The sequence below is a fragment of the Heterodontus francisci genome, chromosome 26 (assembly GCF_036365525.1).
Source record: "Heterodontus francisci isolate sHetFra1 chromosome 26, sHetFra1.hap1, whole genome shotgun sequence".
Classification (NCBI taxonomy): domain Eukaryota; kingdom Metazoa; phylum Chordata; class Chondrichthyes; order Heterodontiformes; family Heterodontidae; genus Heterodontus; species Heterodontus francisci.
The window spans coordinates 18924974-18947729 of record NC_090396.1 but is presented as its reverse complement, the minus strand read 5'-3'; the positions used below and the strand labels follow the sequence as shown (position 1 = coordinate 18947729).

Sequence of the window (22756 nt, the reverse complement as noted above, 5' to 3'; positions counted from 1 at the left end):
GTAGATAAAGTTGGGTCAAACCTACCCAACTGATGACCTAGGAAAGGGGAGGAGGGGAGGAGGAAGGATAAGACAGTTTGGACAATGGCCTCGGAATATCAGGTTTACATCGCTGAACACCTCAAGAGCGCTTCTCCTTGTGCCAGGATGAATATGGGGAGCTAGGCTGGGTAAAGAAAAATTAAATAGTACTTAAAGTACCACTGTACATCAGTGCACTAACTAGTGCCATATGGCATGAGGCAGTCACTGCCAAAACATTTCAATAGGATAGAAATAAGAGCCTGCAACAGTACAGAAATCCTTACACACCACAGAGTTGGGTTTTGGTTTCAATCTGGCTTTGCCAGAATGATACAGGATTTCATTCATCCATAAACCAGTCAAAGAATTATTACTTTGCAATTTATGAGTTAAAAACACCTCCAGTCCTGTATGGCCCATTCTTGTTTTTGTCAGCTGCATTTTGCAAAAAGTCAACTTGATCTGCATCCTTGTGTCACATGCTAGTCCTCAGCTAAACTTGGGTAGGTGACTGGATCTCTAATCCCTCCACCAATGCCAGTCAAGAGGAAGTGTGAGAAGATGGGCCAGCAGGTTGCACCCAGAGGTGTGCAAGAGTGATCCACCAGTTTTATCCACCATCTTCCCGCTACATGGTCTCTGCCTCAAGAGCAGCAATGAGGCAAGGAACTCGCTGTACACCAAGAATGTACCTGCGGTCCTGCCCACACCCCCCCCCCCCCCCCCCACCCCACCCACTGGTGCCTTTGAGTTGGCATTTCGCCAAAACTGATTGTTGAACTTAGGCACCTCACCAGCTTGTAGGGGCAACTATCTGGCCAGGTCATGCTCTCAATTTTGTAGTGCCACAATTGGAGACCTTGCGATCAAGTACTCAACCATCCTCTGGAAACACTAACCGTGCCCCAGCTCTGTCTGGGCGTAGGTGCCGATGATCTGCTGTGTGTAAGACAGGTGCAGCCATTTCTCTCCCTGCTCTGAAGTGCACTGATTTTCCAGGGTGGGTATGAACATGGCAAAGTGGAGGCCCATGGCATCTACTTTGGTGGCCAGACAAATTCTGCAGGGTATAATCAATAATTGACATGGGATAACGATTCACAAAGTCATGCAATACTTACTGTACAAAACGCCCAAGCTACTCCGAGCAAGCTCTATTCCGATGAATACTGGCATTATATAAAACACTTTACTACCAACGTTTCAGAGTTTCCGTGCAAATGCAGCAACTAAACCCATGCTAGCAATGTTCTACACAGGGCGATGAGATGCATGTCATTAATTATTCTTCAGCTGGTTGAGGGAAAGATCGTTGGCCAGATGAGGGAAGAAATGCTTGCTTTTCAGGTGACACTGTGGGATCAGGCAGATGGGACCTTGCTGCCTCCTCCAAAGGGAGCACTCAGACAATACCGCACACCCTCAATACTGCACCGAGGCATCAACTTACGTCATAGTAAGACCTCAGATGAAAGAGTGCTAAAAGGACCTGCATTTATGCAGCACCTTTCAAGACCTCAGGACGTTTCAAAATGCTTAACAGTCAATGAAGCATTTCTAAAGTGTAATTAAAGTTATAATATAGGGAAAGCAGCTGCCAATTTGCACATAGCAAGATCCCACAAACAGCAGGGCGATAATGACTAGACAATCTGTTTTTGTGATGTTGATTGAGGGATAAATATTGGCTAGGACACTGGGGATAACTCCCCTACTCTTCTAGGGATCACTTACAACCATCTGAGAGGGCAGATGGGACCTGAGTTTAACATTTCATCTGAAAGATAGCACTTCTAACAGTGCAGCACTCCCTCAGTACTGCTCTGGAGCATCAGCCTAGATTTTTGTGCTTAAGACCAGGAATAGGACTTGAACCCACAACCTTCTGACTCAGAGGTAAGCATGCTACCACCTGAAACACAACAGACATTATTCCCTATAACTCACTCACTACCTGTGACAATGACAAGATGTCAGCTGGGAAAATAAATTTCCATCATAGCTTCAGAAATACTGAAAGCTATTACCCCTCAGATTTGCAGGTACATCAATTGAAGGCCCCGACACCAAGAAACTCAGGGGTCAATGGATTTATATAGGGTCTACCTCCTTAACTATCCTTTCCAACAATCTGCTTCTCATAGGTCACATGAAGCCCTCCCTCCCCCCTCCAATTTGCTCCCCTACCCTCCCTATCTGGAAGCAGGTGGTTCATGCTGGGATGCACCGTCACTGGAGGCAGTGGCTCTTCAGGGCTTCACCTGATTGGCCATTCTTCATGCACGAACCTACAGGATGAACCAAACACCATCCACATCCAAAGTGTGTGCGCACACATGCATAAACACACATACTCTCTCTCTCTTTCTCTCTCTCTCAACTGGTGGTATGTAGGAGAAGGTTTTTCTAGAGTAATTGATATTATTTGACATTAAGATCTTCCAAAAGGTTAATTTAAAGGGTTAAGTCATGGCAGGAGAGCTCAAAGCCGTGGTGTGCTCCGCGTGCTCCATCAGAAGCCGGGAACATTTCCAGTGCCCGGGATCAGCATGTGTGCAGTAAGTGGCTCCAGCTGCAGCTCCTGGAAGCCCGGGTTTCGGAGCTTGAGCGGCAGCTGGGGACACTGTGGAGCATCGACGAGGCGGAGAGTATCGTGGATAGCGCGTATAGAGAGATGGTCACACCGCAGACTCAGACTCCACAGGCAGGAAGGGAATGGGGGACCACCAGGCAGAGCAAGAGGACTAGGCAGGCAGTTCAGGAATCTCCTGTGGCTATTCCCCTGCAAAACAGATATACTGCTTTGGATACTGTTGGGGGGAATGGCTTCTCAGGGGAAAGCAGCAACAGTCCAATCCATTGCAACACGGTTGGCTCTGCTGCACAAGGGAGGAGTAAAAAGTGTGGGAATGCAATAGTTATAGGGGATTCAATTGTAAGGGGGAATAGATAGGCATTTCTGTGGCCGCAAAAGAGACTCCAGGATGGTATGTTACCTCCCTGGTGCTAGGGTCAAGGATGTCTCAGAGCAGTTACAGGATATTCTGAAGGGGGAGGGTGAACAGCCAGTGGTCGTGGTACACATTGGTACAAACGACGTAGGTAAAAAAAAAAGAGGTCCTAAAAGCAGAATATAGGGAGCGAGGAAGTAAGTTGAAAAGTAGGACCTCAAAGATAGTGATCTCAGGATTACTACCAATGCCACGTGCTAGTCAGAGTAGAAATAGCAGGATAATAAAAGCAAAATACTGCGGATGCTGGAAATCTGAAACAAAAACAAGAAATGCTGGATTCACTCAGCAGGTCTGGCAGCATCTGTGGAAAGAGAAGCAGAGTTAACGTTTCGGGTCAGTGACCCTTCTTCGGAACTGACAAATATTAGAAAAGTCACAGGTTATAAACAAGTGAGGTGGGGGTTGGGCAAGAGATAACAAAGGAGAAGGTGCAGATTGGACCAGGCCACATAGCTGACCAAACGGTCACGGAGCAAAGGCAAACAATATGTTAATGGTGTGTTGAAAGACAAAGCATTAGTACAGATTAGGTGTGAATATACTGAATATTGAACAGCAGCAAGTGCAAACCTGAAGAAAAACAACCTGAAAAAAAACAGTGGGTAAGCAAACTGAACAAACTAAGATGAAATGAAATAAATGCAAAAAAAAGATTGTAAAAAATGTAAAAAGGAATGTAAAAAAAAAAGGAAGAAAAAATAACTAAAAATGACTAAAAATGAAAGTAAAGTGGGGGGCTGTCATGCTCTGAAATTATTGAACTCAATGTTCAGTCCGGCAGGCTGTAGTGTGCCTAATCGGTAGATGAGATGCTGTTCCTCGAGCTTGCGTTGATGTTCACTGGAACACTGCAGCAATCCTAGGACAGAGATGTGAGCATGAGAGCAGGGGAAGTGTTGAAATGGCAAGCAACCGGAAGCTCAGGGTCCTGCTTGCGGACTGAGCGGGAAATAGCAGGATATATCGGATGAATACGTGGCTGAAAAGATGGTGTGAAGGGGAGGGTTTTAGATTCCTGGGACATTGGGACCGGTTCTGGGGGAGGTGGGACCAGTACAAACTGGATGGGTTACACCTGGGCAGGACCGGGACTGATGTCCGAGGGAGAGTATTTGCTAGAGTGGTCGGGGAGGCTTTAAACTAAAATGGCAGGGGGATGGGAACCTTTGCAAGGAGTCAGAAGAGGTGGGATCAAAGACAAGAACAAAAGACGGTAAGGGGAATAAGAAAAGTGATAGGCAGAGAAATCACAGGCCAGAATCAAACAGGGCCACAGTGAAAAATAGTGGGAAGGGGACAAGTAATGTTAAAAAGACAAGCCTTAAGGCTTTGTGCCTTAACACGCGGAGCATTCGTAATAAAGTGGATGAATTAATCGCGCAAATAGATGTAAACGGGTATGATATAGTCGGGATTACGGATACATAGCTGCAAGGTGACCAGGGATGGGAAATGAACATCCAAGGATATTCAGTATTTAGGAAGGACAGACAAAAAGCAAAAGGCGGTGGAGTTGCATTGCTGGTTAAAGAGGAAATTAACGCAATAGTGAGGAAAGATATTAGCTCTGACGACGTGCAATCTGTATCGGTAGAGCTGAGAAACACTAAGGGGCAAAAAACTTTAGTGGGGGTTGTATATAGACCCCCAAACTGTAGTGGTGATGTTGGGAATGGCATTAAACAGGAAATTAGAGATGCATGCGATAAAGGAATATCTGTAATTATGGGTGAGTTTAATCTGCATATAGATTGGGCAAATCAAATTAGTCACAATACCGTGGAGGAGAAATTCTTGGAGTGTATACGGGATGGTTTTCTGGACCAATACATTGAGGAACCAACAAGAGAACAGGCCATCCTAGACTGGGTATTGTGTAATGAGAGAGGAATAATTGACAATCTAGTGGTGCGAGACCCCTTGGGGATAAGCGACCATAATATGATAGAATTCTTCATCAAGATGTAGAGTGACGTAGTTGATTCTGAGACAAGGTTCCTGAATCTTGGTAAAATAAACTACAAAGGTATGAGGCGCGAGTTGGCTTTGACGGATTGGGAAACGTTACTTAAAAGGATGACGGTGGATAGGCAATGGCACACATTTAAAGTGCGCATGGATGAACTGCAACAACTGTTTATCCCTGTCTGGTGCAAAAGTAAAATGGGAAAGGTAGCCAAACCATGGCTTACAAGGGAAATTAGAGATAGCATTAGATCCAAGGAACAGGCATATAAATTCGCCAGAAAAAACAACAGACCTGAGGACTGGGAGCAGTTTAGAATTCAGCAAAGGAGGACCAAGGGATTGATTAAGAAGGGGAAAATAGAGTACGAAAGCAAGCTTGCAGGGAACATAAAAACTGACTGTAAAAGTTTCTATAGGTATGTGAAGAGAAAAAGATTGGTGAAGAGAAAAAGATTGGTGAAGACAAATGTAGGTCCCTTACAGTCAGAAACAGGGGAATTTACTATGGGGAATAAAGAAATGGCTGACCAACTAAATGCATACTTTGGTTCTGTCTTCACAAAGGAAGACACAAATATCATCCCAGAAACGTTGGGGAACACAGGGCTTAGTGAGAGGGAGGAACTGAAGGAAATCAGTATTAGTAGAGAAATGATGTTGGAGAAATTGATGGGATTGAAGGCCGATAAATCCCCAGGGCCTGATAATCTAAATCCCAGAGTACTTAAGGAAGTGGCCCTAGAAATAGTGAATGCATTGGTGGTCATCTTCTAAGATTCTATAGACTCTGGAACAGTTCCTACAGATTGGCGGGTAGCTAATGTAACCCCACTATTTAAAAAGGGAAGTAGCGAGAAAGCAGGGAATTATAGACCAGTCAGCCTGACGTCGGTAGAGGGGATATTCTGAAGTCCATTATCAAAGATTTTATAGCAGAGTACTTGAAGAACAGTGGTAGAATCGGGCAGAGTCAGCATGGATTTACGAAAGGGAAATCATGCTTGACAAATCTACTAGAATTCTTCAAGGATGTAACTAGTAGAGTTGATGAGGGGGAGCCAGTGAATGTGGTTTATTTGGACTTCAGAAGGCTTTCGACAAAGTCCCACATAAGAGATTAGCATGTAAAATTAAAGCACATGGGACTGGGGGTAGTGTATTGGAAAGGATAGAAAATTGGTTGGCAGACAGGAAACAAAGAGTAGGGGTAAATGGATCTTTTTCCAAATGGCAGGCAGTGACTAGTGGGTTACCACAGGGATCGGTGCTAGGACCCCAGCTATTCACAATATATATTAATGATTGTGATGAGGGAACTAAATGTAATATCTCCATATTTGCAGATGACACAAAACTGGGTGGGAGCGTGAGTTGTGAGGAGAATGCAGAGAGGCTTCAGGGTGATTTGGACAAGTTGAGTGAGTGGGCAAATGCATGGCAGATGCAGTATAATGTGGATAAATGTGAGGTTATCCACTTTGGTAGCAAAAACAGGAAAGCAGATTGTTATCTGAACGGCTATAAACCGAGAGAGGGGAATATGCAGCGAGACCTGGGTGTGCTTGTACACCAGTCGCTGAAGGTAAGCATGCAGGTGCAACAGGTGGTAAAAAGGCAAATGGTATGTTGGCCTTCATAGCGACAGGATTCGAGTACAGGAGCAGGGATGTCTTGCTGCAATTATACAGGGCCTTGGTGAAGCCACACCTGGAATATTGTGTGCAGTTTTGGTCTCCTTATCTGAGGAAGGATGTTCTTGCTATAGAGGGAGTGCAGCGAAGGTTTACCAGACAGATTCCTGGGAAGGCAGGACTGGCGTACGAGGAGAGATGGAGTCGGTTAGGATTATATTTCCTGGAGTTCAGAAGAGTGAGGGAGGATCTCATAGAAACTTATAAAATTCTAGCAAGACTTGACAGGGTAGATGCAGGAAGAATGTTCCCAATGGTGGGGGAGTCCAGAACCAGGGGTCATAGTCTAAGGATACAGGTAAACCTTTCAGGATTGAGATGAGGAGAAATTTCTTCACCCAGAGAGAGGTGAGCCTGTGAAATTCGCTACCACAGAAAGCAGTTGAGGCTGAAACATTGTATGTTTTCAACAAGGAATTAGATATAGCTCTTGGGTCTAAAGGGATCAAAGGGTATGGGGCGAAAGCGGGAACAGGCTACTGAGCTGGATGATCTTAATGAATGGTGGAGCAGGCTCGAAGGGCCAAATGGCCTACTCCTGCTCCTATTTTCTATGTTTCCTTAACCTTATGGGCAGCAAGCCAATTGCAGCAATCTTACTAACCCCCTCAGCAGAGACCAGCTAAATCGGTAAAAGCCATAGATGAGAGTTTACTGGTCCACATTGCACTTGACTACAATGGGCAGGGCGTTCAGTAGCAGATATTTTACTGATGTCCTCACTGAACTACATGATTCATTGGGTCTTCCTCCAAAATATGCCAGAAGTTCAATATTAGTGAGTAAAATATACCTCTGAGGAACTACATTTCTGCATCTGAACCATATTCTCCATGAACCGTGGCTTAAAAATTACGCTACAGCAGGACTGACAGATCAGTGCCAGTAAGAACTTATATGTTACATTATAAAATGCCACACACATCAGTGATTGCAGCAATAATGGAACAGAGCAAAGCCTCTTTGGAACATTAGTGTGTGCTGCCATCTCCAGAGAATTGATCTGCAATCCTAGTCACCCCGATGCATTCCCCACCCTCCCAAGCATTTCTCTGCAATCCCACACTACCAGTTGGACCTTACAGAAAAAGAGTGTCCAACTTTTTCAGTCTAATGGGCCATGAGCTTAAAGAGCCACATGTAAAAAGTCATTGGCCGCACTCATGTACATTTCTCAGGTTACTGAAACGGAGCTGGTTGCTCAGTTTCAGGACATACTCACTGATCAGCAGCAGCACAGCACTTCCCAAATCTACAGGGTAAACAAAATTCAAAATTGGGCCATCCAGCAAGTGAGAAAAACAAGCCCAGATAGTTACCTAGCGGACTGAGCTTTGTGGACTGGCATGCCGAGGCTCAAGGCCTAAAAAGAGCGCATGAGCGTCATCTCGACACCTCAGTCCTGCAGCATTTAAAGCAGAGACAGATGCTGACAAGATTAGAATGGAGGTGAACACGTTGCACAGTTCAATTGCAATCTCCAGCAGAGGCAACAGGGTGAAAGATCAAATGGAACCCACCTCAACAGTACACAGGGAATAGGTTGGGAGATATTACTCAGATAATGTGAGAGGGTAGGGTTAACCTCAATCCTGATACAGTCAGCAACTCGGAGTACTACTGGGAGGAGTTGGAGGGCAACAATGTGAGGGAGTTAGATTATCAGTATCGATAGCAATACAGTAACTTCTCATAACCAGCACTGAGTGCAGCAACACAAAATATCTGGATTAAGCTCAGCAGAGGTGCAGAGAAAGTTAAACTCTTGAGAACTGTTTCAGATCCCTCAAACTCACTGGCAAGACCAACATTTATAGCCCTTGAGAAGGTGGTGGTGAACTGTCTTCTTGACAACTGAGTTGTCTGCTGGGCTGTTTCAGAGGGCAGTTAAGAGTTATCCACATTGTTGTGGGTGTGCAGTCACATGTAGGGCAGACCAGGTAAAGACAGCAGATTTCCATCCTTAACAGACATTAGTGAACCAGATGGGTTTTTACAACAATCCAGTAATTTCATGATCACCATTACTGATGCTAGCTCTTTATTCCAGACTTATTTAATTAACTGAATTTAAATTCCCCAGCTGCTGTGGTGGAATTTGAACTCATATCTCTGGATCACTAGTACAATGTTGGAAAAGGTTATAAGAGATAGGATTTATAATCATCTTGAAAAGAATAAGTTCATTAGCGATAGTCAGCACGGTTTTGTGACGGGTAGGTCGTGCCTCACAAACCTTATTGAGTTTTTCGAGAAGGTGACCAAACAGGTGGATGAGGGTAAAGCAGTGGATGTGGTGTATATGGATTTCAGTAAGGCGTTTGATAAGGTTCCCCATGGTAGGCTATTGCAGAAAATACGGAAGTATGGGGTTGAAGTTGATTTAGAGCTTTGGATCAGAAATTGGCTAGCTGAAAGAAGACAGAGGGTGGTGGTTGATGGCAAATGTTCATCCTGGAGTTTAGTTACTAGTGGTGTACCGCAAGGATCTGTAGTTTACCCATGGAGCCTAGAGGTCAATGAATGATGGATCCGTAATCCTGGGACCTGAATCCTTGATCAGTGAGAGTATAAAAAAATCATGAATTTCATCACAGGGCTACAGATGAAGCAGGTCAGCCAACCGCCCTCTGATCAACAAGCAGTCAATCCGTGCCACCTTGACACCAACCACAGCAGAGCTACAGATTCAAGGAAAGACTTCTTCCTCCATTTACACTCATGTCAAGAGATAACAAAACCATCCCTGCTGTTAATGTTCAGTTATTCAGGGACCTGTGGCATCTGCAGGGCTACATTTGTAATAAAAGTAGCTAAGGAAAAGCAACACTCCATTGAAACAAGCCACAAATCAACACCCACCCATTCGGTTTATGCTCCCAAGCCTCCTCCCTCCCACTTCATCTCACCCCATCAACAAATCCTTTGATTTCTTTCTCCATCTTATGTCTGTCTAGATTTCCGTTAAATGCATCTATACTAGTGGGTTCCACATTCTAACCACTCTCTGGGTACAGAGGTTTCTCCTGGATTCCTTACAGGATTTATCAGTGACTATCTTTTATTTATGACCCCTAGTTTTAGACTCACCCACAAATGCAAACATTGTATACTTGTTACATTTGGTTCTGTTTTCCCTTTGATAAGGGCTCATATCCAACAGAAAGTGTCATTCTATTGCTCAAGGAAATGTTGCTTACAGGGCACTATACCCTAATTACATTGTCATTTACCGTGACTATTATATATTAAAAATGAAACATTTCAAATGAATTTATGGTGAAAATAACATTATGACCCAGCACCAGGTGACCTGGCATTATGTGACATGACCATCTTAAGGGAAAATAAGAATAATAGAACCATAGAATGGTTACAGCACAAAAGGAGGCCATTCAGCCAGTCGTGTCCATGCTGGCTCCCTGCTAGAGCAACTCTGCTAGTCTCACTCCCCTGCCCTTTCCCCATAGCCCAGCATTCCAGATCTTAACTACCTGTTGAATAAAAAAAAAATTCCTCATGATTCTTCATCCCCACTATTTAGTTTAAAGTCCTGTTTACCTCCCCAGATGTACAACTCGCCAGAACACTGGTCCCAGCACAGTTCAGGTGAAGACCGTCCCAATGGTACAGCCCCCATTTTCCTCAGTACTGGTGCAAATACCCATGAATTCAAACCCATTTCTCCTACACCAATCTTTAAGCCATGCATTTCGTTCTCTAATTTTATTGATCCTACACCAATTTGCTCATGGCTCAGACAATAATCCAGAGATTATTACTTTTAAGGTCTGCTTTTTAAGTTAGCGCCTAGGTGCTCATACTCTCTATGCAGAGCCTGCTTCCTAGTCCCATCTATGTCATTGGTACCCACATGGACCACGACAACTGGATCCTCCCCCTCCCACTGCAAGATCCTCTCCAGCCCTGAGCAGACGTTCCAAACCCTGGCACCAGGCAGGCAAAGCTGTCTGGACTCTCACTCTTGGCTGCAGAGAACTGTGTCTATCCCCCTGACTATACTGTCCCCTACTATCACTACATTCCTATGGTGCCATGGTCAGTTTGCTCATGCACCCTGCAGCCCTCGCCCTCATCCATACAAGCTGAAAGAACCTCAAACCTGTTGAACAATTGCAAGGGCTGAGACTCCTCCACTTATACCTTCTCGATCCCCTTACCTGCCACACTCACAGTCACACCTTCCTGTGCCTGACCAATGACCAAATCAGAAAATGCTATCCAATGGGATGTGACTGCCTTCTGGAACAAAGTGCCCAGGTGACTTTCCCCCTCCCTGATGCATCTCAGTGTCTGTAGCTTGGCCTCCAGCTCATCCACGTTGATCAGAAGCTCATTCAGCCACAGACACTTGCTGCAGATGTTGGTGCCGTGGATCACACTGGTGTCTAGGAGCTCCCACATGCTACAATATTTTCACTCTAAATTGATCCTTGGCCTATTCCATAGCTAACCTAAACCTTATGATACTATGATCACTTGTCTCCTAAATGTTCCCTGACTGACACTTGATCCATCTCATTCTCCAGAACGAGATCCAGCAACACATCCTTCCTCATTGGGCTGGAAAAATACTGATCAAGAAAATTCTTCTGCATGCTCTTCAGAAACTCTTCCCCACCCCCACCTTTTACACTATTACTATCTCAGTCTATATGAAGATAAAGTCTCCCATTATCACTAGAGTTTTTGTACCTCTCTGTAATTTTCTAGCAAATTTGTTCCTCTATAGTTGTCATCAACAGTGCCATCAAGCAGCACTTGCTTAGCAATAACTTGCTCAGTGACGCTCAGTTTGGGTTCCACCAGGGCCACTCAGCTCCTGACCTCATTACAGCCTTGGTTCAAACATGGACAAAAGAGCTGAACTCCAGAGGTGAGGTGAGAGTGACTGCCCTGGACATCAAGGCAGCATTTGACAGAGTATGGCATCAAGGAGCTCTAGCAAAACTGGAGTCAATGGGAATCAGGGGGAAAACTCTCTGGTGGTTGGAGTCATACCTAGCGCAAAGGAAGATGGCTGTGGTTGTTGCAGGCCAATCATTTTATTTTTTTTATTTACTTATTTAGAGATACAGCACTTAGAGATATATCTGAGCTCCAGGACATCACTGCAGGAGTTCCTCAGGGTACTGTCCTGGGCCCAACCATCTTCAGCTGCTTCATCAATGACATTCCTTCAATCATAAGGTCAGAAGTGGGGATGTTCGCTGATGATTGCACAATATTCAGCACCATTCGCGACTCTTCAAATACTGAAGCAGTCCGTATAGAAATGCAGCAAGACCTGGACAATATCCAGGCTTGGGCTGATAAGTGGCAAGTAACATTTGCGCCACTCAAGTGCCAGGCAATGACCATCTCCAACAAGAGAGAATCTAACCATCTCCCCTTGACATTCAATGGCATTACCATCGCTGAATCCCCCACTATCAACATCCTAGAGGCTACCATTGACCAGAAACTGAACTGGAGTAGCCATATAAATACCGTGGCTACAAGAGCAGGTCAGAGGCTAGGAATCCTGAAGCGAGTAACTCACCTCCTGACTCCCCAAAGCCTGTCCATCATCTACAAGGCACAAGTCAGGAGTGTGATGGAATACTCTCCACTTGCCTGGATGGGTGCAGCTCCAACAACACTCAAGAAGCTCGACACCATCCAGAACAAAGCAGCCCGCTTGATTGGCACACCATGCACAAACATTCACTCCCTCCACCACCAATGCATAGTGGCAGCAGTGTGTATCATCTACAAGATGCACTGCAGCAACGCACCAAGGCTCCTTAGACAGCACCTTCCAAACCCGCGACCTCTACCAACTAGAAGGACAAGAGCAGCAGATGCATAGGAACATCACCAACTGCAAGTTCCCCTCCAAGTCACACAACATCCTGACTTGGAACTATATCGCCGTTCCTTCACTGTCACTGGGTCAAAATCCTGGAACTCACTTCCTAACAGCACTGTGGGTGTACCTACCCCACACGGTCTGCAGCGGTTCAAGAAGGCAGCTCACCACCACCTTCTCAAGGGCAATTAGGGATGGGCAATAAATGCTGGCATAGCTAGTGACACACACATCCCACGAATGAAAAGAAAAATCGTTCCCATTAGTTGGTGGCCGATAGAACACACCCAGTTGTGTAATGACACCTCAAATGTTTCTTAACCCGAACGAAATCGATTCTGTCCTTGTCTTCTCCAGAACATCCTCTCTCTCCAGCAATGTAATATTCTCCTTAATCAATACTGCCACCCCTCCTCCTTTCTTTTCTGCCCTATCTTTCCTGAACACCTTGTATCCAGGATTATTTAGTGCCCAATCCGTTATCACAGCAGCATCATATTCTCATATGTCTATCTGCACCTGCAGCTCACCAACCTTATTTACCATGTTCTGTGCATTTACATACGTGCACTGTAAACCTAATTCAGGATGTATTGTGTTCTCTCTTAGTTAGGCCCCACCTAATACCTTACTATTTCTTACTCTGGTGCTCTCAAACTCCCCCAATCTTTCATGCACCCTGTTTCTCCTTTCTTATGCTACATCTTGGTGCTCAGCCCCCTGCCAATTTAGGTTAAACCCTACCGATTAGCACTAGCAAACCGCCCCATGAGGACATTGGTCCCAGTTTTGTTTAGATGCAAACCGTCTAGCCTATACAGGTCCCACCAAGCCCAAAATCAGTCCCAATGTCCCAGGAATATAAAGACCTCCCTCTTGCACCATCTCTCCAGACACGCATTCATCTTCTCTCTCCTCCTATTTGCATATTCACAGCTTGTGGCACTGGCAGCAATCCAGAGATTACTATCTTTGAGGTTCTGTTTGCTAGCCTCTTTCCTAGCTCCCTAAACCCCACCTTTGGAATCAAACAGGATTAAAAACATTTTTGGTAAAAAAATAAATTAATCTATGAAAAATATAAGCAGGATGTGTAAACACTTTTAAGAGAGTTAAAAAGTTACTATTAGCAATGAGCAGAAAGCTTCCCTCGGCTGGCTGTGGAATCAGCAACAATGGAAATGTAAGCTCTGCAAGTATATGGAAACTCTATACAGTTTGGGCCCCCAACAATCTAAAAGCAGCTGGTGATTCAATAGCACCCGACAGGAAAGAACACAAGCACAAGTAAAGTGCAAATAATGCTCTAATACCAACTGTTGAAACTAAGGAAATGGCCAAAGGCTTCAACTTTGCAGAGAACCAAGAACAACCCCATTCAACAATGTTCGTTTGATGTCCATCCCCTTAAATGCATCAATGCTCTCCGCTTCAACCACGCTATGTGGCAGCAAGTTCCACATTCTCAGCAGTTTGCTTAAAGAAATTCCTCCTATCTTATATTTATGCCCCCTTGCTCTTCACTCAACTGCAAATGGAAAAAGTTGCTTCACATGCACAGTATCAAACCCTTCATAATTTTGAAGGCCTCTATCAGGTTGCCATTTAGTCTTCTCTTCTCCAGGCAACTTAAACAAGGAAGTCGGTACCCCAGCACTGGAACTCAGACCATTCACACATACCAGCTTTCACCTCTGATGTCATATACCTACTACTTAAAAAGGAGTCGGTAAAGTTGCTGAATGTATACATATTATTGAAGGAGGAGACTACTTCATTTCAAAAAGGCTGAATTGGCTAGAAACCAACCAAACTTGAGGATTAATGGGGTGTACAGGTATGATAGAAATAAGAAAACAATGGAAAGATGTTATGAGAAGAACAGGCCCACAGTGGTTGCTGGCACCGTTGTGTTTCCAAAGTGCCCAGGCCAAGGGACAAGGAGAGGTGCCATCGGGGAAACAGGATGGGAGGGACGGGGGAAAACAGGAGAGGAGAGGGAGAGACTGGGGTGGGAGGGGCAGGACTGGACAGAAAGGAACAAATGAGAGATGGGGAAGGGGGGTGGAATTGACAGGGCACAAGGAAGGCCAGGTCAAAAGAAGGTGACAGATGAGTGAGGGGCATGGGTGGTAGGTCTTAGAGGAATTGGGCTCTGGGATATATGGGGAGGTTAGCCTCCAGAGAACAATTAAGTGAACTAGGGGACAAGGGTAGTGGAACATAGACTGATACTTTGGGTGGGCGAGGTGGCTCTAGATACCTGGGGAGAGGCAGATCCAGGGGGATTTGAGCTTCAAATACCCTGGATGATGGTGAGATGGGCTCGGAGTGACTTGTGGTTCCCAGGGTCACTGTAAGTACTGTCCATGATTCTCCTTCTTAGGCAGTTCCTTGGAATGAGGATGACTTTCTTCCACTCCAGGGTTGTGGGTCCTTAGGTGACTGAATAGTCTAATTCTGGATCCACACACTCTGCCACAGGTGGGGCAGGTGGTGTTTGGTGAGGCGAGTGAATGGGATGCTTGAACTTCTGAACGCTCCTTCTGCTGTTTGCACTTGATCACTGCCTGGGCATGTTGACATTGTTTGAACTGGCTGGCACCTTCGCGGATGCTTCATCTCTATTTTGGGCGGTCTCGGGCAAGAGATTCCCACGAATCAGTGGAGGTGTCACATTTTTTTCAGGAAGGCTTTAAGAAAATCCTCATAGCGTTTCTTCTGCCCTCCTGATAGTAGCCTCTTGCCATGAGAGAGCTCGGAATAGAAAGCTTGTTTTGGGAGTCTTGTGTCAGGCATGTGGACGATGTGGCCTACCCAGCGTAACTAACTAGCTACGATCAGTGTCTCAATACTGGGGGTGTTGGCCAGAGAGAGGGCACTGATATTGGAGCACCTGTCCTGCCACTGAATTTGCAGGATCTTGCGGAGGCACCGCTGGTGCTTTGAGATGTCGGCTGTCCATGATTACTGGGTTGATCAGCATTAGGATCAGATGTGCTGCAGGAGAAGAGGGAAGTGAGATATGATACCTGTATCTGGGCCACATGCAGACAGGTGCCTCTGTGTATTGACTGGTTTCCATATATACCCTGACACTGCCATTTCTTACAATACCTATGAGCTGTATAAAGATGTTGTCTGTTTGACATGGTGCAGGCTGATGAGAAAGTACAAAATTGTGTCCTTTTGTTTTTCTATTAAGATGTTTTGTGCAGAGTTGATGTATGTTGGTGTGTTCTGCCTGTTTCCTGTGTTGCTGTATTCACTGTTGCACTCAGTGGTTTAGCACTCTGAATTTGTCATTTATTCTACAGTCAAGCTGTTCTCGTGAAGTTATGCCACAGAATGCATTGATCACTGGACCTTCTTACATCAGCTAACGTAGGACAAAAAAATGGGCGACTTAGAATGAGACAACAATTATTTGCGAAACTCTTAGCTGTATGTAATAAAAGATTCTGTGGAGTCATAAGGGTGACTTACTAGATTTGGACAACGGTTATGAAAAGCTTGAACTTTGTGATTAGCGTCAGAGATTGTCTAAACACACTCATGAGAAACTATGTTTACAGGCACTCCCAGATAAGGCCTGGCTACCCAACCCGAACCCGACTACACGTGTGGGGTTCAGGTCAGGACGCGTCTATATTCCGAATCCAGCATTCGGGTTCGGGTTCAGGCTGGACAACGCTGCTTCCGGGAACTCACAGGATCAGGCTCACCCATGATTCCCCACATACTCGATCTGTAAGAATAGCCTGCTGCCGGAACAAATGAACAGGATCACAAGTATTACCATCTGGACAAGGTACAGCACAATAACATGTTTGATATCATTAAATTTAATGCGATATTCGTGTCGGGTTGGGTGGGAAAACAATTAAAGGACTCGGGCCCAGGTTGGCTGTGGTCAGGTCGGGCCCGGGTCGGGTTTCTATTTTATATCCGAGCAGGCCTTTACTCCCAGATATTCGCCGTTAAATAAACACCAAATAAGGAAGTGGTGACATGGGATACTCAAGTATTTTGCTTCTGCATTTACAAAGAGAAGGATACTGGGGAGGAGGAAAATCCCAAGTTGGTTAAAAGCAAAAGAGAATAAACATTAGTAGAGCAAAAGGAGGACAAAGTTTAGGACCTGTAGGGATATTTCCAAGGATCCCGAGCGAAATGGCAGTAGAACCAGTGGAGGCTCAAGAAATTATATTGTGTTCTGTTGAGATTGGATGTGTGCTGGAAGACTAGAGAGTGACCAATGCAATATGTATTTTCAAAAAAAGGGGAGACAGAGTTAAACCGGGTAATTACGTCAGTTAATTTAGCATCTGAGGTCGGCAAATCTTAATGAAAGATGAAATTACTAAATATCTAAAATGAAAAGAAAATTAGGATCAGCCAACACCAACTGCAGAAAGGAGGTTTGTGCTCGTTCTTTGAGGCAACGGATGTGGTGGATGGGGAAATGCAGATGTGGTGTACATGAACTTTCAGAAAGCCTTTGACAAGGTACCACAAATACAACTGAGGGAGGTTAAGGGGTGTGGAATAACGAGAAATTAAAGTTATTTCGAAGGGACAAAACAGCGAGGAGTTAAGGGCAGTGTCTAAGTGTTGGCAGTGGGTAGTGGTATCCCAAGGCATTCTGTTCTGAGACTAGTTTTGTTCACAATATACATTAAGGACTTGCAAACCAGGCTAGAAGCCTGTGGTGGACAAATTTTGTACCAAATAGGAGGTATAATAAATAATGCTGAGGACCAAAGAAAGTAACAAAAGGATATTGACAAGAAGATGGACAAAAGAAAAAGTTGCAGATGGAATTCATTGCCAATAAACGTGAGTTGGTACATTTCGGTTTTAAAAAATTGTATTTTTACTGGAGGAACGCTAGGTGATGTGAAAGATTGGAGGAATTTGGGGGTTCATGTTCACTATACATGAAAAGCAACACTTCAAGTGGATAAAGCCGTTAAAGAAAAACTGATGGAATATTGAGTTTTATAGCAAGAAGGCCAGGCGAGGAGGAGATTTCAGGCTCCCCTTTCACCCCTTCCTCTTATTTGACTGCAACAGGGTTTATTCCATTTAGACAGTGGTTGTGCTTACCACCTGAGAGTGTGTTACCTTTTTCCTTTACTGTGATTGTGAAAGAACCAATCGGACAGGTTTTCCTGAGTTTAAACAAGAAAGTAAGTTTATTATATTTAACACTCTAACCCAATTTAAAAATATGCTACACATTCACACAATAATCACACACACACACAAACAGATTAGAGGAGGGAAAATAGATTTGGTGATTGGATTAAATTCCAGAATAAATGGAACTTAAATACAGTCTGTAAATCCAGTAGTCCTCGGCTGAAGCTGTATTCTTCAAGCCCTCGCTGGTCAAAGTGCACTTTGGTTGGCCTGGTTTGCTCTGGGTTGTTTGAAGGCAGAATCTGTAGTTGGCTCTCTTCCCCTTGTCGCTGGCTGTAGCAGTCTGCAGGCTTGGAGAATCTATCTACCTCTGCCTTAAAAATATTTAAAGAATCTGCTTCCACTACCTTTTGAGGAAGAGAATTTCAAGGTCTCACGACCCTCTGAGAGAAAAAGTTTCTCCTCATCTCTGTATTAAGTGGGCGACCCCTTTTTTTAAATAGTGACCCCTAGTTCTAGATTCCCCCGCAAGGCGGAACATCCTTTCCACATCAGTTTGTAGGAGACCCTCAAACTTATAGATGAATACAAAGGGACAATTCTTCGATCACAATTGAACTAATATAGGTACCACAGTGCAGGCAATAATGAAACTGCACCATCAAAAAAGAACTAAAAAGATCTAATTTTGCGATTGAGAATTTAAAAGTTGTACAATTGAACATGTAGATAAAGTGAATTATGTTTCGCAGGACTTGTCCATCTAGCTTAGTGAAAAGCAAATGAATTTATTCTCTGTGATCTTGCAGCCATAAAAATAAAGGAAGTTTATACATGGACAAAGTTAAGCTGGGGGAAAAGAATTCTTGGTCTCTTTGTTTAGCTTAGTGAAAGACAAAGGGGCTTTATTCTCGCCAGCCTCGGGGCCAATAACACTGCAAGAAAATCCCTGTAACAAAAGCTGTTCAGTAGATGCAGATTATTATATTAATGTAGGTTTTATTTAGTCAAATGTCCTCTTTTAAAATGATGCATTCGATTTACTTGCTGTGATGGGGGCCAACTGCCTGCGGTGCTATTCAGCTGCAGTAGTTTCAAGCATTTTAGGCTTTCTAAAGTGTTGGAGGCGATTTCAAGATGGCCAATTCAAGCCAAAGGCAACAAAAACAACTTGACAAAACCCTGATCAGTGTATTGTCAAAATTAACTGTCCAGCACTCCTACTGCAGGAAAGCAGTCATATCATTTGTAATTAAAAGTCAAAGTTTGGCCTGAATGTGTCCTAATGTCAGGTGCTGCATGGTGTAATCTTGAAAATAAGAACAGGCAGTGAAACTGCATTGATTCATAGTCAGCTACTTTTACTAAGATCAATAACCGCAACTGAATGTTCCCATCGTGATAACTATATAATTAAGATTGAGTTTCTATCACACCTTTAACATAATAAAACATCCCACAGGAGCGCAATCGGACAAAAATTGACACTCAGCCAAAGGGGTACATATCAGGACTGGTGATCAAAAGCTCAGTCATAGAGGTCGGTTTTAAGGAGCATCTTAAAGGAGGACAGAGAGGTCGAGGGGTGTCAGGGGAATTCCAGATCTCAGAATCCAGGCAGCTGAAGGCATGTTCGCCAACAGTAATACTTAAATTTAAAAGTAAAATTGGTGCGGCACTAGAGGCCAGGATTGAAGGAACAGAGTTCTTGGAGGGTTGTATTGCTCAAGGAAATTGCAGATTTATGGTGGGGCGAGCCATGGAGAGATTTGAATACAACGACAGGAAAAATAAATTTGAGGTGCTTTTTTTTCCCATTTGTTTCTGGGATGTGAGGATTCTGAGGAACTCCTACAGAGATGGCCTGAGACTGAGATGATTGGCCTCCAACAACCACAGCCATCTTCCTTTGTGCTAGGTCTGACTCCAACTAGCGGAGAGTTTTCCTCCTGATTCCCATTGACTCCAGTTTTGCTAGGGCTCCTTGATGCCATACTTGGTCAAATGCTGCCTTTATGTCAAGGGCAGTCACTCTCACCTCACCTCTTGAGTTCAGCTCTTTTGTCCATGTTTGGACCAAAGCTGTAATGAGGTCTGGAACAGAGTGGCCCTGACGGAACCCAAACTGAGCATCACTGAGCAGGTTATTGCTGAGTAGGTGCTGCTCAAGAGTGATGTTGACGACACCTTCCATCACTTTGCTGATGATTGAGAGTAGACTGATGGGCAGTATTTGGCAGATTGGATTTGTCCTGCTTTTTGTGGACCAGACATCCCTGGGCAATTTTCCACATAGTCAGGTTTTCCACATAGTCAATGTTGTAGCTATACTGGAACAGCTTGGCTCAGGGCACGGCTAGTTCTGGAGCACAAGTTTTCAGTACAACAGCCAGAATGCTGTCAGAGCCCTATAGCCTTTGCTGTATCCAATGCCTTCAGCCATTTCTTGATATCACGTGGAGTGGATCGAATTTGAAGACTGGCATCTGTGATGGTGGGGACCTCAAGAGAAGGCCAAGATGGATCACCTGGTCAGCACTTCTACCTGAAGATGGTTACAAATGCTTCAGCCTTGTCTTTCGCACTGATGTTCGAGTAATTTAAAACTACAGTAGACTAACAATTCATTGTTGTTTTATGCACTTACTTTTAGAACTGATTGGAAGATAATTAATAATTCAATTAATTAATAAATCTGGAATTGAAAGCTAGTCTCAGTAATGGGCGACCATGTCGTTAAAAACTCATCTGGTTCACCAATGTTCTTTAGGGAAGGAAGGAAATCTGCCATCCTCACCCAGTCTGGCCTACATCTGACTCTAGACCCATAGCAATGTGGCTGACTCTTAATTGCCCTCTGAAATGGAATATGCTGGGCTCTCCCATCATTGAGAATGGGGATGTTAGTGGAGCCTCCTCCTCCTGTTAGTTGTTTAATTGTCCTGCCATGCATGAATGGATGTGGCAGGACTGCAGAGCTTTGATCCAATTAATTGATTGTGGGATCACTTAGCTCTGTCGATAGCACACTGCTTCCGCTGCTTAGTATGCATGTAGACCTGTGCTATAGCTTCGCCAGGTTGGCACCTCATTTTTAAGTATGCCTGGTGCTGCTCCTTGCATGCTCTCCTGCACTCTTGATCAAGCCAATGTTGATCCCCTTGCTTGATGGTAATGGTAGAGTGAGGGATATGCTGGACCATAAGGTTGCAGATTGTGGTTGAATACAATTATGCTGCTGTTGATGGCCCAAAGTGCCTCATGGGTGGTGTCATGCTAGGATCCCACCTGCCAAAAATGAGGCACATCAATTTTGTCAGGAACATTGATTTTTGACTGTTGTTAGAGCAAAGAAATGACTTGTTAAATAGATCAGCCATGGCTTGAAAAAAATATTTACATACTAACAGACATCGAAGGTGGAGGAGCTTGCATTCCAGGTTGACTGCTAAGATGGCCAAATACACAAACGGACATGAGCAAACCAGCTAGTCACATGACTAACCTGCTGGGCAATGTGAGCTTTTTGAATTTGTACAAACAGTTTGGGCAGAAAATCTGTTTGCTCCTGGACAGAGAAGATCTCTCTCCTGTCTGCTCCCATCTCTTTTTCACAAGCCTCTGAATCCACATGAACCCCAAGAGAGAAAAGTCTCCTACAGCGAACAAGGTTTAAGAAGAATACAGGGCCCCAACGAAAAGCAAAATCTACCTAGAATTAAGGACTCTACAGTAAGCTCGAAGAACTGCAAGAACAACTCTTCAGATATTGCCCCAAACTTTTCCACTTTATTTTTCTTCTGCTCTTTTCTGTCTCTATTTGCCTGTGTGTATCGCGTATGCATGCTAGTGCGGGGCACTTCGTGTATCCATAGGCGTTAACCGAATTAGTTTAAGATTAAGAAATTTCAACTTTTCTTCTTTAAACCTAAGAAAGCCCGTTTGTGCTGGTTTCTTTGCCTAATAATTGGAAATCGGTGAACAAGGATTCACCAAGGGGGAGCTAAAAACACGGCGTGTTTAAAATTAAACCCTGTTACAGTAAGACCAGGTGAAGGCTGAAAGGGAACCCTCGACCTCTTTCTCACCTGGTTGTAACAGTGCCCAGTTTTGAACTGCTAGACCTGTTCTGAGTCTATACCATTTAGCACAGTGGTAGTGCCACACAACATGATGGAGCGTATTCTCAGTCTGAAGAAGGGACTGTGCAGTGGTCACTCCTATCAATACTGTCATGCACAGATGCATCTGCGACAGGTAGATTGATTTGGACGAGATCAAGTAGGCTTTTCCCTCTTGTACCTATCACAGGCCCAGTCTGGCAGATACATCCTTCAGGACTCGGCCAACTCTGTCACTAGGGCCACTCTTGGTTATGGACATTGTAACATCCCACCCAGTGTACTATCTATGCCCTTGCTACCCTCAGTGCTTCTTCCAAGTGGTGTTCAACGTGATTCTTCAGCTGAGGGAAGGCAGTAGGCAGTAATCAGCACAAGGTTTCCTTGTCCATGTTTGACCTGATGCCATGAGACTTCACAGGATCTGCAGTCAATGTTGAGGACTCCCAGGCCCACTCCCTCCCGACGGTATATCACTATGCCACAGCCTCTGGTGGGTCTTGCCAGTGGGACAGGACATACCCAGAGATGGTGATGGAGAAGTCTAGGACATTGGGTGAGTATGTCAGGCTGTTGCTTGACTAGTCTGCGGGGCAGCTATCCCAATTTTGGCACACAAGTCCCCAGATGTTAGCGAGGAGGACGTTGCAGGCTCGACTGGGCAGGGTGTACCTTTGTCATTTGCCGGTGACTAGGTCGATGCTGGTGGTCCGTCCAACTTTATTCGTATGTTCCTTTTCTGTAGCAGTTTGATACAACTGAGAGGTTTGCTAGGTCATTTCAGAGGGCAACTGCTGTGGATCTGGAGTCACATGTAGGCCAGACTGGATTAGGATGGCAGATTTCCTTCCCAAAAGGACATTAGTGAACCAGATGAGTTTTTAATGACAATCTAGTAGTTTTGTAGTCACCCGTTACTAA

The 22756-nt window shown here is 44.5% G+C and overlaps 1 protein-coding gene across 4 annotated transcripts in view; it reads right to left on the bottom strand.

Moving 5' to 3' along the window:
• The window catches only part of acox1 (acyl-CoA oxidase 1, palmitoyl), an 80132-nt gene that overhangs the window by 37432 nt on the left and 19944 nt on the right, over window positions 1–22756 (bottom strand). The window contains exon 3 of one of the 4 annotated variants that reach the window (XM_068057870.1): window positions 924–1084. The exons of the other annotated variants lie outside the window; for them this stretch is intronic. Coding sequence (XP_067913971.1) covers window positions 924–1084 — 161 coding nt within the window. The remainder of the gene's footprint in view (window positions 1–923; window positions 1085–22756) is intronic. 4 annotated transcript variants of the gene reach the window in all.